We start from the raw sequence: 10,733 nt of genomic DNA, 5'->3' as shown, positions 1-10,733 counted from the left end.
GATGTGCTCCGTCAAATATGCTACATTTTCCCATTATACACTCAGTCAAATATGGTACATTTCCCAGATATACTCCTTCAAATATGGTACATTTTCCCCGATGTGCACTCAGTCAAATAAAATTATAGTATATTTCCCCGATACACTCAGTCAAATATGACATTTCCCCGATACGAATATGGTACGTTTCCCCGATACAGTCAGTCAAATATGGTACATTTCCCCGATACGAATATGGTACGTTTCCCCGATACAGTAGGTCAAATATGGTACATTTCTCCGATACACTTACTAGTAGTCGAATATGGTACTTTCCCCGATACACTCAGTCAAATATGGTATAATTATGTCTCTGATGTGACTGTATGCAGGCCAGGAGACTACGCGATACGAGAAGATGGCGGCGTTCCCGTTTGGATGCTCGTCGAGAATATTAGTGTAAGTGTCGCCGTTAGTCGTGTGTGTGTGTGTGTGTGTGTGTGTGTGTGTGTCGTCATCCCAGCGTCTTCGTTCTGTTTTTATTTTTTCGTCGAGCAACACCAAACCTTGCTCTCTTGCCTGTTCTCAGGCGAGCACGCGTTATTGTTTGTTTTGTGCGTTGGTTGTTTTCTGTTTAGGATGTGCGTGAGTTTGGTGCCATGATACGGGGATGTCAGTTTCTGGGAGTAGATCGTCTCATTGTACCTCAGATGGAGCCGGAACAGTAAGTCCACTTATAGACCGTTTGGAAATTTAATTCTACTGCTTGCTGAGCTTGTGACCGCTGGGTGTTTCTGATGCTTCTCACTGTTGTACTCATGATTGTGTGTGTGTGTGTGTGTTTGTGTGTATGTGTGCGCGCGTGTGTGTGTGCGTGTGTGTGTACGTGTGTGTGTGTGTTTGTGTGTGTGTGTGTTTGTGTCTGTCTGTCTGTCTCTCTCTCTGTCTCTCTCTGTGTGTGTATGTGCATGTACGTGTATACATGTGTACGTGTGTGTATGTGTATGTGCACACGCCCACACGTATACTGCACAGGTTTGCCACACTAACCAGTGGTATAGCCAGTAAAGCTAGCTCCGGTGCTCTGGAGTTGATTGAGATGTGGCAACTATCTACGCAGTACCCTCTGATCTCCTTTCTCAAGGTAAGCGTCTGCAAGTGGGTGTGTGCCAACCTGTCGGAAGGCTACCTTCTTGCCAAAGCATTTGGAATTTGGGCTAGTTTCGGCTCCACAATCCAGTGCGTCGTTGCTATAATAGCTTTCATGGCTGATGTTGTTGGTATGTCTGTTGGCTCTGGGTTCCCAGTACTCAGTAGCCGAGGCTGGTTGGTAACGTAACTCCCAATTTCACTTCAAGGTACCAGTGCATCTTGTGTCAGGACAACTAGTGACGAGTCGCACATAGAGTGAGAAAAAACTCACTCGTGGCCACAGTGACCGTGTGCATGCGCTGCACGCAGTGACTTCCCGCTGCGCTACGTAACGTAGTGTGTGCACTGCTTCTGCGCTGTGGGCATGTGTGAGTAGGTGCAAGGCTTGCACTCATCATTTCTCTCCTCACGTCGCAACGTGAGATTTCAACACGACAGAGGGCCAGCTGACGGTGAAAAAAAAAACGATTCAACGCACGTTTTCCTCGCGTTCGAAGTTCTAATCTCGAAATTTTCGCCCTTGGGTCTTCATGATTAATTGTCTGCAGTGGAGACTCTGAGTGTTGAATAAAATACAGGTACTCATGTGTTCATAAGTAGAGTCGTCACCTTGCCAGTCAAGTGTTCCCCCTACAGCCAGCAGTGGTGTGGATGCCACTGGCAGAGACTGAGCTGCAAGGTACTAGTGGTGGCGTTAAAACATGCTGGGTGACACGTTTGGTGCTTGTCACTCTGCTGCTAAAACCAGCACCTACTTTGTGAAGTATGTTGTTAGTACTGGGCAAGCGGGGATAGTTATGTTGTTTGTTATTCCTGTCTGCTGGTTCAGTGTATTCTGAGTGTTGCTGCTCTTCTTGACTCTCTGTCTATCTGCCTCTGTGTCTTCCAAACTCTGTGCGTGTGTGTGTGTCTCTCTCTGTCTCTCTCTGTCTCTCTCTCTCTCTCTCTCTCTCTCTCTCTCTCTCTCTCTCTCTTCTCTCTCTCTCTCTCTCTCTCTCTCTCTCTCTCTCTCTCTCTCTCTCTCTCTCTCTCTCTCTCTCTCTCTCTCTCTTCTCTCTCTGTCTCTCTCTGTCTCTCTCTGTCTCTCTCTCTGTCTCTCTCTGTCTCTCTCTCTCTGTTCTTCTCTCTGTCTCTCTCTCTTCTCTCTCTCTTCTCTCTCTCTGTCTCTCTCTCTCTCTCTCTCTCTCTCTCTCTCTCTCTCTCTCTCTCTCTCTCTCTCTCTCCTCTCTCTCTCTCTCTCTCTCTCTCTCTCTCTCTCTCTCTCTCTCTCTCTCTCTCTCTCTCTCTCTCTCTCTCTCTCTCTCTCTCTCTCTCTCTCTCTCTCTCTCTCTCTCTCTCTCTCTCTCTCTCTCTCTCTCTCTCTCTCTCTCTCTCTCTCTCTCTCTCTCTCTCTCTCTCGTGTGTGTGTGTGTGTGTGTGTGTCTCTCTCTCTCTCTCTCTCTCTCTCTCTCTCTCTCTCTCTCTCTCTCTCTCTCTCTGTCTCTCTGTCTCTCTCTGTCCTCTCTCTCTCTCTCTCTCTCTCTCTCTCTCTCTCTCTCTCTCTCTCTCTCTCTCTCTCTCTCTCTCCTCTCTCTCTCTCTCTCTCTCTCTGTGTGTGTGTGTGTGTCTCTCTCTCTCTCTCTCTCCTCTCTCTCTCTCTCTCTCTCTTCTCTCTCTCTCTCTCTCTCTCTCTCTCTCTCTCTCTCTCTCTCTCTCTCCGTGTCTGTTCGTCTGTCTGCCTCAGGATGCCTCAGAGCACTTCAACGTGGTATACACGACGGAGGAAGACAAGGACTTCACTCCCTTGTCAGAGGCCGCAGTCACTAAGAAGCGGCCATTGCTATTCGTAGTGCAAGGTGAGTTGGGCAGATCGACCAGATTTCGAAGAGTTGTTACTTATACATGTCAACATCTGTGACTGAATCTGCACACAATACTAGAGAGGTGCCGCACCAGTGCAGTGGTGAACCACTCTCATGCAATGTTTTGAAATTGTGTCGCAACTTGTAAGTGTAGCCAGGACTGACTTATAACGGGGACCGTATGATAAACATGGTTGTAATCGACTGGATCTCGCTATTCCTAGTCGCGTGTGTGCCGGCGTCTATACACTTCTGACGCGTTATGACAGGACTACGTAACATTCCCTCTGGAAACAAGGCTGTTCCTAACCACTGCGTCCAGTGCTGCGCCTGTGTTTTCGTTCTTCCCAGAACTGAACCCTCTTGCTGTATCCGGTGGCTCTGAGCGCATTGGTGTAGAGTTGGGACGCGTCTGGAACTGTGTGTACTTTTCGGGTGGTGGACCAACCTACTTGCTTATTTCAGCAGTTCAGCATTGTTATCTTACTACTTATGACAATTCAATGCCGTGGCCTCTACAGGGATCAGAGCGTCTACAGGGATAGGGACATCTGGAGGGATCAGAACGTCTATAGGGATTAGAACGTCTACAGAGTATAGGGATCAGTACCTCAACAGGCAACTAGTGAGCTTTCTCTGTAGGCAGAAGCCTTCGATTGGATCAGCAAGCAACAAGCTTTCCTCACGACCTTATTGGCTATCGTTTTTCTGACTACTGCAGTCCACTAGAAGTCAGATCATCGAAAGTTTCCTTTGAGAACGGGTTGAAAAAGCATGAAGTAAAAACCAAAGCTACTATCACTATCACTGGTAAGTTAGTTGTAAATCTACCACAGTACCAGTGAGTTACATAGTCATTGTGATAGATCCTCTTAGTGTGAGTGATAAAACCTCCTCGTCCAGTAGCTAAGACCTTTATTGCTGAACTCACAAGTTGTGATACAAACGATACATTACGTGTAGCTATCCACAATCCTGCTACATACTGGACCTGGTAGACCTGCCAAGTAGGCATTGTCATCATCGTTGTTTATTATCATCTACTAACCTACAAGTACTTGTGTATACGGAGCTGTCCCAACACGTCCACTCGCTTCGGCTCACTGATTGACCGCCAGATTCTGCGTTCGTGCGTGGGGCCATCTGCAAACTTTGAAGCTCTCCTTCTTTCCACAGCTGACTGAAGAAACAGCCAATACCTCCAACACCACTAAGACTACGTTTACACATAGCGTTCGAAAGTAGCTACCCGGAGAAGTGACATCCTTTTTGTGCGTTTACATGGTTGGCTGGAAATGTTTTCAGGTGTTTACACTAGCCGGGGGCCAGCCGTGCTTCCCGTCCAAAACGGAGCATTTGATGACCCGTATTTCTTTGTTTCTGCACCACCGCGCGATGGATTGGGAGGAGCAACCGCTTTGGACATTTCCAAGGTATAATGCAAAACCTCTGACTCTTGCAGCTCCGGCTAGCCTGTCTGTTGGCTTGGGTTTGTCTTCGTAATAAGATGTGAGGGTGGTGGCGACTGGACCATAACCGTTGCACGCTGTGTTAGAACTTTTGCGAGCATGCCGAGGTCCTGGCATGCTGGCCGCGGTACTGTACGACATGGTTGTTGGTGTGTTAGATACGGTGGGCGTACTCGTAGGGTCCTCTCTAGAGGCGTGTGCGTCATGTGTACGCATGCTCTCGGCTGGAGCTGTAGAGGTAGGGCTAGGGACCATGTGGGATTTGTCAAGATTGCTCCCTTCCTGATACACACTTTGCATACAACGATTGCTGCAGTCCCTCAACCGTACAACTTCTGCCTGAAGGGTCTTCACTTGAATCTCTAGATCAGAAATGGCTGACAATTTCTTCGACAAACATTGTATCTCGAACATAATTTTACCCAACTCCGAGCTTGCCGGAGATGAACTGGTGGACTGACCTGATAGATATGCATCACCGACACCATTTCCTCTCAGCAATGCCACCAGCTGGGGGCGTTTCAACCCGCTGTACCCTGATATGCCGTTCGTTTTCGCCAGTTCCTTTAGCTCCTCCACGGAAAGCACCGGCAAGTCAACCGTTGCTGCGGAAGACCGGTCCACCTGATCGGACTCCATGGTAGCCCGGTCACAACGAGTACTATAGCTGCCGACTTCGTCCCGGTTACCTACACAATTCCTGACGGAAAGTGGTTTGGTACGAGTGTTCAAAACCATTTGAATTTCATAATGCACGCCTTTTTTTGCCATGCTTTGCATAGTCCTTTAGAAAAATTGCTCTGCGCCTATCATCAGGGGGCAGGTGTCATGGAACAGCATGTTACTATCGCTGACAGCCAGGGCGCCGTGGTTGAACTTGGAGAAACAAGTAAAAAAAACGGAACTACAAACCAAGAAATGAAAAACCTCAAAAAGGCCCATCAGGCAGTGTTCTTGGAGCTTCCGATTTATTTTATTGAATATGTTTCGCGCCATGTGGTTTGTCATGGCAAGAGTAAGGAATCTCCGTTTTCGTCCGTTTACACGACGAAAGTATCCGGGTAACTTTAGAACAGTCTCCACCTTTGAGAGCGGTTTCAAAAACCTCCGGACACATCTCCGGATAGCGGCATCGTCGTGTGAATGCGAAGCCTAGCCGCATACTTTTTCTCCGGGTACTTTGAAAACACTGTTGTGTGAATGTAGCCTAAAACAGGCTGAAAGGAGCAACGGGAAAGCAGGCGACAACGTTGCTAAATACATTTTTCTATTTTAATATGCTGCTGCTGTGTGTGTGTGTGTGTCTGCGTGTGTGTGCGTGTGTGTGCGTGTGTGTGCATGTGTGTGTGTGTTTGTGCATATGTATATTGGTTTTTCTTGCAGATGGAGTATCTGTACCGAGCACGCTAGCCGAATGTGATTACTGTGTTGGTTTACCCGTCCGACATAGAGCGCTTGCCAACAAGGGACCGTTGTCCTTCAGTGAGGTGGAGAATGTCAAACTTCCACTTGTCGCTAAAATCGGTATGTTACAACTTACAAGTGATGAGTGTGTTTGTGTATGTGTGGACATGTGTTTATGTATGTGTGGGCATGTGTTTGTGTATGTGTGGACATGTGTTTATGTATGTGTGGGCATGTGTTTGTGTATGTGTGGACATGTGTTTATGTATGTGTGGGCATGTGTTTGTGTATGTGTGAGCATGTGTTTATGTATGTGTGGGCATATGTTTACGTGTGTGTGGGCATGTGTTTATGTATGTGTGGGCATGTGCTACTGGCAGATACCAAGAGTACATAACCCCAAGAGTGTGCAACTGCCTGCACAACCTCTATGCTGTGCTGGGACAGCAGGACTTCACATCACGTGACATGGTTCAAAAGGTTATGCTGGCAAACAGTGTAAAGTGACCACAAGAGAGTTGTACCCAAAGCTGCGCTGCGTACAACCCTGTATCTATCATGCACAGTAGTGCTGACCCGAATTTGCTAGCAAATCTTCTAGCAAAATATCGAAGAATTTTGAAAGGGAATTTGCTGGCAAAATGGAGCAAAATATCGGTGTGTTGGCTGGGAATTGGGAGATTTTACACATATACGGTGCACATGACTCATTTCGGCACAATTTTACCAACACGTGACTCACTTTTTCTCATTTTTGCCAACACGTAACCCACTTTCGGTCAGTTTTCTCACACGTGACACAAATTTTGGAGCAAAAAGGGAGCAAAATATCGAGTGGCCTAGCAAAATGAAAGCAAAATTTCGACGATGCACGAGCAAAATTATGCCGCAAAATATCGAGATTCAGCTGGCAAATTCGGGTCAGCACTAATGCACAGAGTGCAAATAATGTGTACGGGTTCATCACGTGATGTGAAGTTCTGCCGTCGCAGACCCCATAGCTGGAGTTGCACACTCTTGGGGATTATGTACTCTTGCTGATACATGTACAGTCATGGCAAGTGAAATCCGACACTTGGCATAAGGGACTACACCACGTACCATGCAGTGTGCAGCCCCTGCAGCCCTGCATACGTTGTACATGCGTTACATACAACTTTTATCTGTCTCATGACAGCAAGAGTACATAACCCCCCAGAGTGTGCAACGCCGATCCAGCTTTGCATAGGGTCTTGGTCGAGCGGAATCGGATCTTCTGATGTCATGCGTACACTCCACACCAGTGCAAGGCCGGTCTCGAGGCAGGGCACCATTGTTTTTGATCCAAGAGTACCCGCGACTCCCCGGGTTCCCCTCAGATTTGTACGGTATTATGATGCAAAGATCCGATTCCGCTCGACCAAGACCCTATGCAGAGCTGGATCAGGCGTTGCACACTCTGGGAGGTTATGTACTCTTGATGACAGTAATCGTACTCATCACAGTCAAAAATGAATGGGGCCAGCCAGGGGACTGTATAGCAATACTCCTTATGTGTACATGTAGCATGACTGTGAACTGTGTGTACGTATCTACTCTGTGACCTTTCGACCTGTTTGGGATGCATACAGCTCTATTGTACAGATTTGGTACAGTGCAGTACATCCTTGATGTCTATTTGTGGCGCTGTCCCCCATGGCAAGTGTCGGATTTCACTTGCCACGACTGTAGATGCTACCAAGAGGGGGTTATGTACTCTTGATGCTACCGACCGTTTCCCACGTCAGGCCCGGCGGAACCGGTCCGGTTGGTCAGGCCATGGCCGGACCAACTTTTTAGTCACCAACGTGTGTTTACTGCTGAGGAGGTCATGTGTATACCCTCCATATCATACACAAACTGTATGAAAGTCATGTGTATACCCTCCATATCATACACAAACTGTATGAAAGTCATGTGTATACCCTCCATATCATACACAAACTGTATGAAAGTCATGTGTATACCCTCCATATCATACACAAACTGTATGAAAGTCATGTGTATACCCTCCATATCATACACAAACTGTATGAAAGTCATGTGTATACCCTCCATATCATACACAAACTGTATGAAAGTCATGTGTATACCCTCCATATCATACACAAACTGTATGAAAGTCATGTGTATACCCTCCATATCATACACAAACTGTATGAAAGTCATGTGTATACCCTCCATATCATACACAAACTGTATGAAAGTCATGTGTATACCCTCCATATCATACACAAACTGTATGAAAGTCATGTGTATACCCTCTATATCATACACAAACTGTATGAAAGTCATGTGTATACCCGCCATATCATACGCAATGCATGAAAGACAAGCTTATGGCCGGACCAATCACAAACTGCTTCCGCCGGTCCTGCACGTAGTATGTTAGGTTGACCATGGGAAGACAGAGGTAACAATTTGTGTGTGTGTGGGTGTGGGGGTGCATGCGTGCGTGTGTGGTGTGTGTGTGTGGCGGGCGGGCGCGTGGGCGCGTGTGTGTTTTGTCTACTGCATTGCCGGCGGATGCACCCAGTGTGCCGAGAGTGCGTGCGTGCTGCCAAGGCAGAGCGAGAGTACTCAGTACATGTACATCATCGGGGCAAGGCTAGTGTGTTGCACCTCCTGAGTTTTGTCCTCTGTGCAATCGTATTGCTGATCATGTCGCTGATCGTATTGCTGATCATGTCGCTGATCGTATTGCTGATCATGTCGCTGATCGTATTGCCTGATTCTTGTCCTGAACATGAGACTCAGAACTCAGAGTTGCTATTTTGTACCAACTAGCCTTGTTCCACTGTTCTACTCTCTACTGCATTATATGCACGGAACAATTTGAACTCGGATGGTGAGCCAATGTAATTATGATAAAAAAAGGAGAAGGACAATTTGTCATAACTCGTAACATTTTGTCCTTTTCCTTTTTTTTAACAATTTGAATATGTGAATACGGGAAATGGGCCGTGGATGGGTTAAACCAAGAGTACATAACCCCCCAGAGTGTGCAACGCCGATCCAGCTGTGTAGGGTCTTGGTCGAGCGGAATCGGATCTTCTGATGTCATGCGTACACTTCACACCAGCGCAAGGCCGGTCTCGAGGCAGGGCACCATTGTTTTTGATCCAAGAGTACCCGCGACTCCCCGGGTTCCCCTCAGATGTGTACGGTATTATGACGCAAAGATCCGATTCCGCTCGACCAAGACCCTATGCAGAGCTGGATCAGGCGTTGCACACTCTGGGGGTTATGTACTCTTGGTTAAACCTCTCAGTTAGAGGGAAAGCATTGACTGTGTGCAGTTGTCACTGAGATATGCTTCTTATATTTTTGTTGTTTTCTTCTTCTTCTTCTGTTTCCCCTCAGCCACCATCTTGCAGCACTTCATCAGCCACACTCACCGTGCCCCAGCGTAGTAGCAGCAGCATGTGTCTGATTGCAACCTGGAGATACGTAGTGCTATGCTGTGGTATGAATGGGATGTGCTCGTGTACGGTGTGGCTGCCAGCAACCCTACACTACAGTGACTTGTCATGCAGCTATGCCTGTGTTTGCTGTGTGCTGTGAGGCATGATGATGCAAGTACAGCACTTGCAGCAGAGCCAGCGGGCTTTCCCTGGTGAACTGCTGAGGCATGATGCAAGTACAGCACTTGCAGCAGCAGCAGCAGAAGCCGGCGGCCTTCCCCAATCCCTGGTGAACTGCCATCTCAGCCAACATGGCACAAGAGCCTGTGATCAGGTCACTAAGGGAGTATACCGGTATGCCGCATCACATATCACCGCTGGTCACTGGTCCTCTCATGTCGACAGTATGCTGTTGGGGACATTGGGCAGCGATGGTGATGGTGCTATGTGTAGCGTGTGCTATCCTGCCCATCGTAGCGCCTCACGGGGTAACCAAGACGCGCAGGCGCAGTGCATTGCATGCACTGCAACAAGCGAATGTACATAGCGTGTGAACGTACACTGCATAGTGTGTGGTTGTATGTGCTGCACGCATGCAGTGCATGTGTAATGCGCTAGGCATGCAGCTGCGTGCGTATGGCCGTAACCCAAGGCTATACCAATGCCGCATAGCCATCGGGAAGAGTACTTCTCACTCAGCGCCCTTCTTCTGCCTGATAACGTGGACTTGTTTTGTCCATCAACTGGCTGCCTGCTGCAGTGCTCCCCCCAGAAACCCTGTACAATGTACATGCAACACAGCACCAAGGCCGAGAACACAGGCGATACATGCATGCATGCCCATTCATGTTCACCAGGATGATCTGCAATCAAGTCTTTGCATTATCAGTGTGACATACTACCGGGCGACCGCTTTCGGAGCCATGAGAGAACGGGAGTTGCAGGATATTTATGTGTTTGAAATATTTGATACAGAACTCTAGTCTGAATCGAATCTCATGAAAACAAGATTTGTCCTGTGCGTTTTTGAATTGTCACCTGCTTCTCGGTGAACTGTTGTCGCCAGTTGCGAAGCCTGCCTGGCGGACCAAGCCGCTTACTAGATATTTCACAATGTTTACATTTCTCCCCTGCCCTCCATTGTTTCGTCCATGGTCGTAGCTGCGACTTCTAATATTCATGACTGCATGTGCCGCTGTTCCAATAGCACCAGCATTAGAGAAAGAGAGTTTGCTTCCGAAAGGACCTTTCTCTTCTCTTCATTTAGATAACTATTGATCAAGAGCTGGCATCCGACATTGCCCCCTGGGGGCCCCCAGCAGAGCGGAATAAGAGATGCTGCTGCTGTTGCGGCATATAGCTAGGGACGTAGAAGACTGCGATGGGGGTGATCTATCTGTCTATCTGTGTTGGATGATATTGCTGCAAGTACCACAGTCGGTACTGTGTTGTACATTGCAGTGCAT

At 47.8% G+C, this 10,733-nt stretch overlaps 1 protein-coding gene across 1 annotated transcript in view; it reads left to right on the top strand.

The window, feature by feature from the left end:
• Positions 1 to 10,590, top strand: part of LOC135828786 (uncharacterized) — a 15,643-nt gene extending 5,053 nt beyond the window's left edge. The window contains exons 5-10 of the mRNA XM_065341218.1: positions 372 to 438; positions 618 to 703; positions 1,015 to 1,123; positions 2,855 to 2,966; positions 5,825 to 5,965; positions 9,227 to 10,590. Of these exons, the coding sequence (XP_065197290.1) occupies positions 372 to 438; positions 618 to 703; positions 1,015 to 1,123; positions 2,855 to 2,966; positions 5,825 to 5,965; positions 9,227 to 9,276 (565 nt within the window). The 3' untranslated portion in view covers positions 9,277 to 10,590. The remainder of the gene's footprint in view (positions 1 to 371; positions 439 to 617; positions 704 to 1,014; positions 1,124 to 2,854; positions 2,967 to 5,824; positions 5,966 to 9,226) is intronic.
• The last annotated feature ends 143 nt before the right edge of the window (positions 10,591 to 10,733 follow it).

The sequence above is a fragment of the Sycon ciliatum genome, chromosome 12 (assembly GCF_964019385.1).
Source record: "Sycon ciliatum chromosome 12, ocSycCili1.1, whole genome shotgun sequence".
In the NCBI taxonomy this organism is placed as follows: Eukaryota; Metazoa; Porifera; class Calcarea; order Leucosolenida; family Sycettidae; genus Sycon; species Sycon ciliatum.
This window is presented reverse-complemented; position numbering and strand designations above follow the sequence as displayed.